The sequence below is a fragment of the Amblyomma mixtum genome, chromosome 2 (genome assembly GCF_055824585.1).
Source record: "Amblyomma mixtum isolate Tamu chromosome 2, ASM5582458v1, whole genome shotgun sequence".
Lineage (NCBI taxonomy): Eukaryota > Metazoa > Arthropoda > Arachnida > Ixodida > Ixodidae > Amblyomma > Amblyomma mixtum.
In genome coordinates this window covers 84,929,549-84,943,366 of record NC_143013.1, presented here as the reverse complement: position 1 = coordinate 84,943,366, position 13,818 = coordinate 84,929,549, and the positions used below count along the sequence as shown (strand labels likewise).

Sequence of the window (13,818 nt, the reverse complement as noted above, 5' to 3'; positions counted from 1 at the left end):
CCGCCAAATGCATTCTGTTCACAACAATCTACTTAGATACGTTCAATCTGCACGCACAAACGCATTAACGCAATCCAGTGCAACGATCGTGATCTTCTAATAACATACGAACGGCTTCAGTAACTGTGCCCAGCAGCCTATGGCCGCGAGCATCTTGGTCTGCTGACTTTACAAGCGACCTCTGCTCCTAGTAACGTATGCTGTTTTTTTTTTTCAACCTTTTACTGCCTTTGTGCAAGAAAAGTGTGTTTCGAAACAATAAACGCTTTCCTTATGTTCTCATTTATTCCTCCGCCCGATGACTTCGCTAAGAAATGTTGCGATGCGGGCCTTGTCGTTTTTTCTGAGCGGAGGAAGCGTAGGGCAGTTCCTGGCCTTATGGAGTTCCATGGCCTTGCCCATCTGACTGTACAGGACGCGGACACGTTCCCGACGCGTCGGATGCGTCGACATGAGCTTCCTCGTTTTCCTCGTACGCATGGTCCTCTTCCTCAGAGTCATGGCGTTGTCGAAGTAGGCTATGCTGTAGCGGAAGTCGAAGCAGGCCTTGGCGATCATCTGCAGCGCAAGCGTGTCGGCCTCGATTTCCATCGAGCGGCTTTGCGGCAGAAAGACGGCGTAGTGCAACGCGCGGCTCACGAACCACGGCACCAGGGTCGCCTTCACGTCTCCTTGAACCAAGGTCAGCGAAGAGATCCAGACGAGCGTGTTGAGCTTGTCCAGGAAAAAAGACAGGGACTCCTTCTCCAGCGTGTGGTCCAGAAGACAGTGCGCCATCTCGTGGGCCACGACGAAGGAGAGCGTGTCGTCGTTGTCGCAGATCTTGAAGAGCCCGTCGAAGACGTACGTGCGGCAGTTGGGCAGCACGAACGCGCTGGGCGTCATGGATCGCACAATGACGAACGACCACGTCCTGTTCGCCCCACCCGGCAGGTCCTTGTTGGCGTCTATGATGGCTTGCGAGACTCGGTTCAGCCTGCGGTAGTTACCGTGCTTGGACGGTTTCCGTGCCGCGAGCCAGAAGTAGCGCTGGATCATCTTGATGTCGGTGCTGACGTGCGCGGTGAACTGCTCCGGCGTGTAGGCGACGAAGCGGCGCCGGTTGCTGATGCACTGCTTCTCCAGGTGGCAGACGTAGTAGCACACGAGGCCGAAGAACATGGCCATGAGCACGACGCTCGCCCTCCGCGCACTGAGCTGCAGCGTGTAGGTACGGACCCATTTCAGCGCGATGCAGGTAGCCAGCAGCGTTGCCAGCTGCGCAATGCCCTCGAAGGTGTTCAGCAGGCGGAAGGCACCGCGCACGAAGTCTGGCGCCGCTGCATCCATGAAGGCTTGGTCCGCATGGTGGCCGGGATGACGCCGTCTCAGTTGAATTTTGCGGTGCCCGGTCGCCGGGTCTCGGGGGCGCGTCGGCGCCCAAGGGTCGGAGCCCTACCATGAGTCATGGTAGCTGCTGTACTCCGACTGTCGGCGCCAGGTGTGGCGGTGGATCACGTGGGCTGGTGCACGTCGCCTCCTCTTCGCCTTCTTAGAGCATCGTGCCCACGCTGTAAATTCATGTTGATGTCGGAAGGAATATACGCGTGCGTGAACTTGGTCACGTGGCGAAACAAAAAGCATTGTATTGTTTTGTTCATCACGACATAAAAGAGTATGCAATTTACCTGTCACGGCTATCTTGCATTGTTGCGCGCCCTCCTTTGTCTTTACACGCGCATCGGCTACTTGCATAGACATGGGAGAGAACTTAGTCCTGCAGTGGGCGTAGTGAAGCTGCTGATGAAGATGATGATGAATGCAGTCCTTTTGCCCTAATACGCTCACCAGGTACCGTTTTTTTTTTCACTGCATATTATCCAACGGACGTTAGATTACAATGTCCGAATCCCAGAAATAGGCAACTTATCTAAAAATAAGGAATATTCACTGCATAGTTAAGTGTTCTTCATCTAATATGCGACGAAACACTTCCTGCACGTTGCATTAGTCTGGCTTTGGTTATACAGCGGTGCTATGAAAAAGAAGAAACTGAAAATGGCTTGAAGGAAAGGCATACGTGAGCGGTACTTGCGGTCCGTCTTCCTCGCTGAAGATGACAGTCATGTACACCCTGATCCTCGACTTGATCCTCGTTACGTCCTTCGTGGGAGTCTCGCTGGCTCGAAGGCCTCAGATCGCCGTGGAGGAGCTATTCCAGAAGTCAGCAGTGAGTTGTCTTTAAACATGGTCTCTTGAACAGCATGCAAACAGTGTTTGTAACAAGTCCCAAGCAGTATTGCACAGGAAACTAAGTTACATACGCAACTGCCATCGCCGACACCATTTCGCGTTTCCAGCTAAATATACGATAGATATGATTGGGCGTATGCGGAAACACAAGTGGGTGCTTCTGCAGTGAGGACATCGCGGCATCTTGTTGCGCAATTCTACGTCAGTTACGCGTTCTCATTGCAATTAATTTTTGTAAACCTGCAGCCGGAACCGTGATTAAATTTGCTGGTAGTGAAACTGTAGAGTTGAGGTCCGGGACCCGAGGCTCGGACCCTGACGAACAAAGACGACGCTCACTGGTCGAGTGATAACACTGAACTCTTTTTTTTTATTAGACTTGGACGCGTTGATTTATAACATTAAATCATGTGACACTGATTGTCCAACTATGAAGTACACATACACAAGAGAACACACAAGACAATCCAATACACGGAAACTGAAGCCAGAACCTACAATACAATACAATCTGCAGTGGTTTACCGTCTCACAGTAATCCTGAATACATGTCTGATAAAATGAGTACGAGCCATAAACTTCATAGATAGGCTGCTTTCCCCCGCGCTTCGTTTGTTGTGCATTGTGAAGTGATTTTCCGCAAATTGCGTATGCAAGGAGGACATGCACTACATATTATTCTTGAAGATTATCTTGAATACAACTCTATTCAAAGGCAATTTTCTGCGTAATTTGGAAAACTACTTGGAGAGTAGCTAAGAAGCTCAGCACCTGATGACATTCGCTTACGCGTTTACTCAATGCACCGCGTAAAATCTGCGAGCTTCGGTTTAGAGAAGAGCCGGTTTCAGAAAATTATTTTTCTCACACAGCGACAGCTGTTAGTGCCTCAACTTCACGTAGAAATGGCAGGGCTTCCTTAGAGAGGAGGTAACGAATTTTCTATTTCTTTAGTCATTGTTTAGTTTTTATTGCAGTCATTCTCTTGTTGACATTTCATGCAATATTCTATGATATTAAGAACTGCCTTCATCGTAGATTTGTTTCATACATGTCTGTATTTAAATTCCTAATAACTGTACCAAGTCGCTTACCTTCTGTGAACTTTCATTTGTCGTCCTTTTTCTTTTTTTTTTCTGAGAGCTGTGTACAATTAACTTCGAACAATTTTCTCCTGCTGTATGCCATGCTGCCATGTAGAAAAGGGCCGTGGGCCGAGTCAAGCCCATAAAGAGGCTTTTTGTCCACGACCCTCAGCATTTTTGCGATGCTGAAATAAAGATTTGATTTGATTTGATTTGGATTAGAGGGAAGGGATAGAGAGGGGGGGGGGGACAATTACTCTCCCTCTATGCAGTCCTGAAAAGGAGCTCAACTCGATCAAGGCCCGTTACCGAAAATCTCGCTGCCCTGAATCCAAACTCAATTCCATAACCGTTCCCTACAGCCCAATACCATTCCCTGACATTCCATGCTAACCCAGCTTTCCAAGTGGGATGAGGAGAGCCACCTTAGCCCGCTCCCCGACAACGGTTTCTAGTCGCTGTTCTTTTTATTTTGGCGAGCTCGCGGCGACTCGGAGAACTGCGAGCCCATTTTATCGCCAGATTCATTTGCTTAGGAAAATAGTGTAATGTAACGTACTCGGGGCTCTACTGGGTCTATATCGAAGCTGGTAGAAAATAAATTATCGCAGAAGAATTGCTCGCGCACTGTAGTTGACGTCCTGCAAAATGACTAGGAGGTACATGCTCATTTTGCATGCATGCACACACACGCACAGTCTAGATCAAAAGTCTGCAGGCCGCAGTGTTTGCTGTTGAGAAAGACCATCCCCATGCTTTTCGATTTTCATGGACGCCTTAAGAGTCCGACTTTACTGCTTAAAAGGAAGCCCTGTGACCTGAAGAATTTGACCTAAGACTGTATGTATGTTTATTTATTGACTTACGGATACCTAACAGCGCAGTTTGGAATAGTGTTTGAGAACGGAAAGGAAGTACAAAGCTGAAAGTAGCAGTATCAGGAAAATAATAGTTTAGAAGCCTACCAACGAAGAAAATGAACTCGCTATCATTATGTAAGTAGCAGTTAGCAACACAGTAGCGACGCACGAAACGGTAAAGCAAGTATCGTGACATTAGGACATACTTGTCAGCAGTAATTACGCATGCTAGTTAACAAATTATAAATGCAATTAAAATATTTAAGATCTTATTTTAAATCTTGGCAGGGGCTATCCTGCACAAACAGGGCAGGGCAATGGTGGAGTGAATGATGGCCTAAGACAAAATGTCAAAATTTTATTTTCTCTGAACTACAAAATGACGTACATTAGTGAAGTCTCATGTAAGAGCAGAGAAAATGAAGGTATTTTGGGGAGAACAGAATAGAAAAAAAAGCGCTGGAACTCCAAAATGTTGATCAGGTAGTTATTTCAATTGGAGCAGAAATAATTACCCTTTAATAGGAACTTAGCAGCTAGGACCATTTTTGCAGCGTGTACTGTGCGATGTCAGTGCACGGTAAAGAACCCCAGGTGGTCGAAATTTTCGGATACCTTCACTACGGCGTCCCTCATAGCCTGACTCGCTTCGGGACGTTAAACCGCAATAAACTAAACCAAACCATTTTTGCAGCATAAGCTGCAGAATAGTTTCGGCGTCGCATATACTGTTTTAGTAACCGCCATTGATACCGATGAAGGTAAGAAAGGGCTAGATAACGCAACAGTTGTTTTCTCTTTGTTTACTTTTACCCTGCCAACTGATAAGGAAGGCGCAACAACGAATGCGCCACGGTCATACACAATACCAGAACCACGATAAAAATCGCTCACTACATTATCACCTCGTCATTAAAAACCGACTCGCCTCAAAACAAGGCCATATATGCAGATAAGACAGGCCTAAACAAAGCAGGACGACCGCGGTCAGGGCCTCGCAGGGACCTTACATATAGCTGCCGTACCTCCTCTCCATATTTCTCTAACCTTCATATTGCCTCGAATCTCTTTCGTTTATTGTTTAGCGCGTCAAAAAGTGCTCTTCTGAACCGGTATGGAGTCAGGGAGTTGCTGTGCTGCTGTAAGCCTGCTGTTCTGCGTCAAAGCAGAACCAAGCTCCGGGCAATCAGCGGATAGCCTCGTCGAACTGCCTATATCTAGCATCATATATGTTGCCTGGACACGGGGACCTCAATTTCACAGTGTTGGTTGACTTTATTCGTCCGCCTTTTTGTGATATCGAATACAGCAAAACGACGGTAATTCGGATTTCACGAGATTGGGGAAAGTGTACGAAATAACCTAATGTCGAATTATCGGGGCACCGGAGAGAAACCGTAACAAAATGTCCCGCATTAGCTTACCTTTATTTCTTAAAAAAAGATCTGTAATTGTTGATTGCTTCACGCAAGAAATTTGCGTGGCAATCGCATTTTTTTTTCGCAGTTCCGCCTTCCGCCAAGTGGTACAATGCGTGCACCCTGTCGGATGAACCGACACATTCATTAGGTCCAAATTAGAGTTCGCTTCGGTATTTTGGGATCCATTCATAAAGAAAGACATATACAAGATAGAAATGGTGCAAAGGAAAGCGGTTAGGCTTATTTATAACAAATACAGGCGGTTAGACTCACCTACAACACTAATGAAAACCAACCATATTCTATTACTTGAAGTACGCAGAAAAATTTCCCGTCTGTTGTTTATGCATAACCTTTTAACAAATAAACTAAACATACCCCGCCCTGTAATTCTCAAACAATTGTCGCGCCGAACACACCATTCACGAATTCATTTGCTGGAACCCATTTTTGCAGAGACTGACTCATTCAAGCACAGTTTTTTTCCACGGACTGTTTCCGACTGGAACTCTCTTCCCGAGGCCATTTTCCAGTCGTCAAATTTTAGTAAAGCTCTTGAGAAGCATTTTCTCGAGTGAATGAGCGGTGTGTTTCGTTATTCTGCTCATTTTTTCTAACCCCATTCTTAGTATTTGTCATTTTCAATGCCTTGTATAGCCCCTCCTGCATGGGCCTGCATGAAATAAATAAATACACTCTGAACAGGAATACCTCTATGTGGGAGTAAAAAGGGAGTAAGCTGTCCTCTATGTGTCCCCCACCCTGCGTTCCCTCGCATACACACACACACGCAATGATAGAAAGCAAGCCCTGGCTATGCGCATACGAGATAATGTGAAAAGATTGCATCATGACTCCGCGATGACAGGGAGTACGCTGAAAGCGTGGTCTTCGACGTGCACAGAACGAAAACAAAGAATAATTTGATGAAGCGGAGCATAAAACAAAACAAAACAAAAAACCTCTGCATCTCCCGTAACCGAGAGTAGAGTAAGCATTAAGTGTTTACGGGCGTAACACGTTGGTTGTAGATGGTACTAGTAAAAATCTTGAAACGGGTCGAGTGTTCAACACACCACACCACACATGCTGTGCACGGGTCCATGTGGACGCAATCGTTTCCTGTGAGTGTCTGGGGAATCTCTTCCGCCCTGCCTCGTCAGCTGTATCCGGTTTTGTCAGGCTCCATTGCTCGGCTTAAGCAGCTGTGACGGCGGCGACACTGCGTACGCGGACACGACGAGACGCAGGCCTGACAAGAATGTATATGCAGCGCGTTCGAATACTTCGCGAGCGTGTATACCTGCCAAAGGGGGAAACGTCATGAGCTGAAGGCCCAGCGGCCGGTCTTTTACATGCGTGAGTGTGGGACCGCGGCGCCATCCTTGGAGACGGCGCGGAAGCAGTTTTTCCATCCAAAGCCCTTCTCGCCCTGGAGCTCCCTTCTTGCTCTAAGCGGCCCTCTCTCTTAGAGAGCCTCGTTAAATCTCGTTTCAGCTCCCGGATGCTCTCGTTTCAGTGCCCGGATGAGTGGAATTCAGTGCCCGGATGTTGGCTCTCGGTCTCGGCGTGACGTCACCACACTGCCGACAACGGGAGCTTAAAGCATTTCATGCTTAAAAAATCCTCCCGTCGGACCTTCTCGACTCATGACCACAGCGATGAGCTGAGCGCCTTAACATTTCAGTTCGACGCCAGCGCCACCTGTGCTTCAGTGGCCAGTCTTTTGAGTTGACCAGTCACCGTCGTGATCATCCTACCTCTCCGTGTCCGAATTAAACGAAGCGCGGCCAAATTCCTCTGAATTAACGAAATTTTCATGCTACAGAGCGGTAATACGCTGTCGATTTTTTTACCTCCTCACTGCAATACATATTGAGGTACTGGTAGCAATGAGAGAGTTCAGCTATTTATGTAGGCCAAGAGTGACCATGGACCTGCATGACGTGAAAGAATACCGAGTTGAAAAAAGAGTGGGTCAGAGTGTTTTTGGTAGGCACTACCAGTCTGTGAACAGCTCAGCTTAGGGATGTCCTTTAAAAGGAAAGCCTGCAAAAGTTTCATCCTGCAGATACTTAAGTGCCAGACACTTCAAGGCTATCAAAAAAAATATGAGGAGACACTTAAGCTCCGCCTTAAGGTATGACTCGATAGCGTTAATGGGTTAATTCCCTGTATATGCAGAAGGTAACTGTTTACTTTACACTCATAGGTCCCTGGGAGACCTCATACACCTCCTGACGTAGTGGTACAGCGGTTAAACGATGCTCCACTGTCGTGCGATGCCATGTGCTTCCAGCGGTGGGCGTTGTGCGGCCCAGGTTACTCTTTCCGAGCGACCAGCCAATCATTAACTGCCACCTGTCACGGTGGGCAATTTGCTCACTGTCCAGAGAGCAAGTCGTGATGACGACGCAAGGTCACGTGACCCAGGTGGCCCACCTGCCTTCCATAGTTTGCCCTCTGGACAACGGGGCCTTTAACGCGAGAGCGTTAAAAATTACGTTAAGGGCAGTACAGCCAACAGTGGAAAGGAAAACGATGGGGAGAACAACGTCAAAGAATGGCCGGAAGAGAGCAGAGAGGATTAGAGAACAAACTGGAGTTAATGATGTATCATCAAAGATGCCAGCCAGAGTTATGGACTCGGGCGGGATACGCAGTGCAGAGAACTAACAACAGATTACCTGTAAAAGCAAGAGTGTAATATTACTAGGGCGAAGGGTAGTGCCACCGCCATGTAACCGGGGATGCCAGAGTCAGGAGGGAAGGATGATATAAGGAAATCTGCCGGAATATGGTCGGCGCAGCTGATGCCAGACAGTTGATTGTTGATCAGTGGGAGAGTCATTTGCCCTTCACTGCAGTTGCAGCCTGACTGATGATGATGATACTTATTATCTGCGTGTAATTAGCATGTCTGCTTGTCATCACAATCATCTTGAACACAGTAGACACGGCCTGTGCTAAGATAACATAATGTTCTACAGAAAGAACTAAAACAACACTATGAACGCTACCGCGCAGTCCACCCATTCGGAGGCCAACCCCAACCGCGATGGAGGACAACCGGCCCCTCTGAAGTCGGCCCGGGTCCCGGTCGCGGCTGCCGTGTCGTCCTGCTACTTCAACCGCGACTGCCAGGCGCGCGAGATGTGCGTGAAGCCAGAGGGCAGCGACGCACTTAAGACGGGCGTCTGCAGCCCGCGCTCGCCCGACGTGAAGCCCGCCCGTGCTTTCGAGCACGGCCTTGACCTTCACTACGTTGTACGCAACCGAGTGCGCCGGAGCGCCGCGGCCTCCAACTTCTCCGGACCCCGCCGTAGGAATGCTCTTCTGCGCCAGCTGCTGGGAGAAGGCAGCCAGCTGTCACGCGCCCTCAACGCCTACGTTCACGCAAAGTACGCTTCTGCGGTGACGGTCAGCGCCTCTAGTACCTAGAGGGATGATACAGGCTTGTAGTCACTGTCTCAGAACGGCACCAATATAAAACATCTTTAATCCAAACTCGCTTAATTCGAACTTTCGGTTTATTCGAACTAACAAAAACATATTTAATCAAAACTCGCATAATTTGAACTTTCGGTTTATTCGAACTAACAATTTGTTTTCGTCAACTTCAAGTGTATTAAAAAGTACACTGCTAGCTAATGGAAGTTTGCATGTATCAACACAGTAGAACAGGGTTACTTAGAGGGATACGAGAGAGGCCTTTGTCCTGCAGTGGGTGTAGTGCAGCCTGATGATGGTGATCACTAGGGTGCCGCGTTCTAATTACAGTGATGCCTCTCACTGAAAACAAAGCTGTAACCGCTGTAACTCCTCGTAACCGAAGTGGCATTATATCCAGAAAGACCCAAAGAAAAAATGCTGCGAACAATAACTGGACGAAGCTGTTCCCAGCGTCCCTTCTAAAGGCGCTCCGGGATTCGAATGCTGCATGATTCGAACATATTTTCAGTCCCCTTCGAGTTCGAGTGATCGAGAGTGATAAACTTCGCCAGGGCAGATCTTCCCAGACGAAGACAGGTCCCACTTGCCTGTTCAGATGCTACCACCCTCACTTCCTATTCCGTTAATCTCACTCCACATCTTCTACAGCTTAGTACGTGTCCTTGATTAGATCTCCTGGGGCATTTAGAGCCTAGGAGAAGAAATGAGCATGAGCAGGACATGCAATGCGAAGATATGATAACCGACAGTCGTTAAGGGTAACGGACTGGATTCCAAGAGAAGGCAAGCGTAGCAATGGGCAGCAGAAAATTGGATGGGAAGATGAGGTTAAGAAGTTTGCTTGAATAGGGTGGCCGCAGCTGGCACAGGGTAGGGTTAATTGGAGAGACGTGGAAGAGGCCTTTGTTCTACAGTGGGCGTAGTCAAGGTGATACTGATGGTGATGATGAGTACACCTTGTTTTTACCTCGTACTGATAACAGAAGTGCAAACGGTACCTAAGCATAGGAAGAACAAATGGAAGGGGCACTTCCCGTCTGGTGTCCCCGTGTCCTCGCGGTTTTCTCGCTGTTTGATTAAAGGCCCATTTACAGGGACCATGACGCGACATTTGCTGAGGTTCGGAAAAGCGCACGAGCTATCGGTATTCCATCACTTGTCACCGCACCGCAAAAAAAAAAAAAAACTAAGCTAGCTTCATTAGCACAGAAGATACGGGCGATTAAAAAATGGCGGGCCTCCGTTCCCTTCTGAACTCATACACGCCGACGCGGCAAAGAAAAATAAAGAAAACAGGTCGGGACTGCGCCCCGCCGCGCCCCGTCCCGCCCACGTCAATTGGACACGCCCAATGAGGAAGCTCGCCTAGATTGCTATTTACGTCATCGGGTAGCACGCGCGGTGAGGTGTCGCCCTAATTAGTTAAGAACAGGAATTTATAAAAGTTTGTTCGGGTTTAACGTCCCGAAGCAACTCAGCTATGAGGGACGCCGTAGTGAAGGGCTCCGGAAATTTCGGCCACCTGGGGTTCTTCAACGTGCACTCACATCGCACATCACACGGGCCTCTAGAATTTCACCTCCATCGAAATTCAGCCGCCGCGGCCGGGATCGAAACCACGTCTTAACGGTCAGCAGCCGAGCACCGTAACACTGAATCACCGCGGCGGGGTTATTTGTAAATTATAAGGTCCACGTAGAGCGTTTAAATTGGACTCGAGTACTCACAAAGACAACCTGTACAGATTTATTGCATTAGAATATGAACATAAAAATCATTTCAAGGACCCTTTAATAACATGGTGTAAGTATTTCGGTCGTATTCTAGGGAAAAAAAGTGAAGAGTTTGAACGCCGTTAAGCCGAGTATCACACGCGAAAGCACTCGGTTTAGAATTAGTTTGACTATGCGTAAACATTGCTTTAAGTTGTCCTTCGATTTCGCTTCACTCTTGCCTAGACATTGCCTTACATTGTCCTCCAAGACGATGGCTCAGTGTTTATGGTGCTCGCTGCTGACCCGAAAGACGCGGGTTCGATCCCGGCCGCGGTGGTTGAATTTCTTTGAGGAGAAATTCTAGAGGCCCGTGTACTGTGCGATGTCAGTGCACGTTGAAGAACCCCAGGTGGTCGAAATTTCCGGAGCCCTCCACTACGGCGTCCCTCATAGCCTTAGTCGCTTTGGGACGTTAAACCCCATAAACCAAACCAATTTCTTTTAAATTTCCGTACCACGTGACCTTCCCCTAGCCACAGCGTATCCAAAGTTGAGGCTTCAGAGACCCGATGTTTTTTTTTTTCCAGGATTGCTAGTGAAGTAGTGTTTTCGTACTAAAATTGCAAAGGTTAGGAGCATGGCGCCTTATTGTGCGTTTAACGGCTACGCAGCCATATAAAAATACTAAATATAAAATAAAAAGAGCAGTTGCCAAGCACGGTACATTCACGCAGGTATCCAACTAAATGGGAGAAGGCCAACGCTAAGCAGCAACGAGAGGACAGAACGGGCAAAGATTCCGCCCCTGCTGCGCACTTGGACCCCAGAGGAGGCACGGCAGACCCAGACCTGCTGGCCATCTTGGATGTGGCGCACAACAGGATCCTGGAATCATCTTCCCAGTACGAGATGGCCGGCGCTTCGGGCGGAGTCAAAGCCGCACCTGAGGTCGGCGGACAGCACGGAGCCGCTTCCAGCTCGCGGACACCGGACAAGGGGAACGATGCGGTCGTTGATGTCAAGGAAGATGACATGGCTAGTGGCCCCAAGAGGCGACGCATGACGGAGCCCACAAATTATCTCTGATGGCAACGAGTGAATCGGGGCGGAGCAACCAGCGCTGGCCAGGCAGTGTCTACATCGCGAAAGTAAACAAAGCCTTCTCGCGTCAAGCCTTCTTTCATTTCCCTCGTACTATCATGGGAGCTCATAAGAGGCTGGCTTTGCAAAGAAACCTCGTGCATGCGTAAAAAAACCTCGTCTACACGTGCAAGTTATTTCCCGGACATATGATTAGACCGGAATCCATATTTACAGTTTAGGTTTGAGTTCACGCTTCAGTTTGCAGAGACCGTGGCGCAGGATAAACTATAGACTATAGAATAAAACTACACGCGAAGTATATATAAACATTTCGAAGAGTGGCAGTCGTGTTTTGCTGTAATGAAGTGCTGTGCACAGCAAAAAATTGAGGGGCGATCAAATGAATTGATGCAGATGAAATGCAAGAGCATTCTACTTTACACTCTAAAAAGGAGTATCAAAGAGAGTAAGCCGCCCTCTTGCGTACAACCTTTTATAAAGAGAGTGTGCGGTACAGGACATCTTACTCCCGTTTTACTCCCATATAGGCGTATTCCTGTTTAGATCTTCTTTTGTGCGATCGGTCTGCAGCCTGGAGCGCGGACTGTACCACTATACGACCACTACAGTTACCTGTAACTTCGCTAAGCCACTATCATCACTAGAACCCAGACCTTATCGGCCGTCACTGAAGTGTCCTTACCAGGGTGTCGAACCGGCATTTTTTCGGGTTCGGTTCGGGTTCGGGTTCCCGCCTTTCGGGTTCAGTTCCGGGTTCGGCTCTAAAGGGCCATTCCGTTCCGGTTTGAACCGGTTCGGGACTGTCCGAACCGGTTCAAACGTGTTCAAACGGGTTCAGGACAAACAAAAATTAGAACGCAGATGAGTTTCAGTCAACCCTGCTATGCGTTTTCATTTTTCTGGCACATCGGTATGCAAAATAAAAAATGCAAAGATTGGTTTACGAGAACATAAAACTGTGATAGTTGGTAAGAGTTCATGCTTAAGCAGTGCAGTAAACAGGACAAAAGGAAGACTGGAGGCGACACAGACGCTGACTAACAACTGGTTATTACAGTCTCGGAAAAGTGTGTGAAGGCGCAGGACACAGTGAACAATCCAGAAAACAGAAGAACAAAGATTAAAACTAAAAAACCGTACTGCGCATGCACATCATAGTCGAGTCATGACATCTTTTTCAACGAAATATGAAGACTATATTCCATAGTAAACAGCACTCCGCTATCTCCTGGACCTCACGCAGTTGCCAGGAAAGCCTGACTCTTTCTCTACCAAATTGATGGATGGTGAAGCAGCACGCCCATCTGCTTTCTTCCTGATCATAAAGGCCTCCACCATCTCCCTACAAATTCTATCTGGGTGAATAAACAGGAGACTTGTCTTTCTAAGTGGGGAAGCAATGAGCATTTTTTCGAACATCACAGATGGGTGAAAAAAGTGGCGGTGTCATACAACTTGGCTTAGCATTGCAGCGAGTGCAACGATTGCTTCCCCCAGTAGATAAGACAAGTGTCGTGTTTCATAACGATTTTTGAATATGTAGGGAGTTGGTCGAGGCCTATGTGATCAGGAAGGAAGCAGATGAGTGTGTTGCTTCACCACCTATCAATTTGGCAGACAAGGAGTAAGGCTTTCTTGGCAGTTGTGTGAGGTCCAGGAGATAGGGGAGTGCCGTCTACTATGGAAGGTAGTCTTCGAATTTCGTTGAAAAGGACGTCATGACTCGACTGTGATGTGCATGCGTAGTATGGTTTTTAAATTTTAACCTTTGTTCTTCTGTTTTTGGGGTTGTTCCCTGAGTCCAGCGCCTTTATATACTTTTCCTAGAATAAAATAACCAGCTGTTAGTGAGCGCTCCTGTCATCTCCCGTCTTCCTTTTGTCGTGTTTACTGCGTGACTTAAGCATGAAAAAATTGTTTAATGCGAGGTGTTCTCACTTTACCCATT

General features: G+C 47.8%; 2 protein-coding genes across 2 annotated transcripts; one reads left to right on the top strand and one right to left on the bottom strand.

The window, feature by feature from the left end:
- Positions 1-279: 279 nt before the first annotated feature.
- LOC149359981 (metalloendopeptidase OMA1, mitochondrial-like) lies at positions 280-1,329 on the bottom strand. Its single transcript, XM_089569172.1, has one exon. The coding sequence runs from the start codon at positions 1,327-1,329 to the stop codon at positions 280-282; it is 1,050 nt and encodes a 349-aa protein (XP_089425298.1).
- A 766-nt stretch (positions 1,330-2,095) lies between these two features.
- LOC149359980 (uncharacterized) lies at positions 2,096-11,852 on the top strand. Its single transcript, XM_089569171.1, has 3 exons — positions 2,096-2,209; positions 8,626-8,999; positions 11,501-11,852. The coding sequence occupies exons 1-3, from the start codon at positions 2,096-2,098 to the stop codon at positions 11,850-11,852; spliced, it is 840 nt and encodes a 279-aa protein (XP_089425297.1).
- The last annotated feature ends 1,966 nt before the right edge of the window (positions 11,853-13,818 follow it).

What these genes read in the sequence shown, in the direction of transcription:
- LOC149359980 (XM_089569171.1), top strand. Translation starts at nt 2,096, where the DNA reads ATGACAGTCATGTACACCCTGATCCTCGACTTGATCCTCGTTACGTCC. An exon ending in AGCTATTCCAGAAGTCAGCA is followed by an intron (nt 2,210 to 8,625) that starts GTGAGTTGTCTT and finishes GCTACCGCGCAG; the next exon opens with TCCACCCATTCGGAGGCCAA. An exon ending in AACGCCTACGTTCACGCAAA is followed by an intron (nt 9,000 to 11,500) that starts GTACGCTTCTGC and finishes ACATTCACGCAG; the next exon opens with GTATCCAACTAAATGGGAGA.
- LOC149359981 (XM_089569172.1), bottom strand. Translation starts at nt 1,329, where the DNA reads ATGGATGCAGCGGCGCCAGACTTCGTGCGCGGTGCCTTCCGCCTGCTG.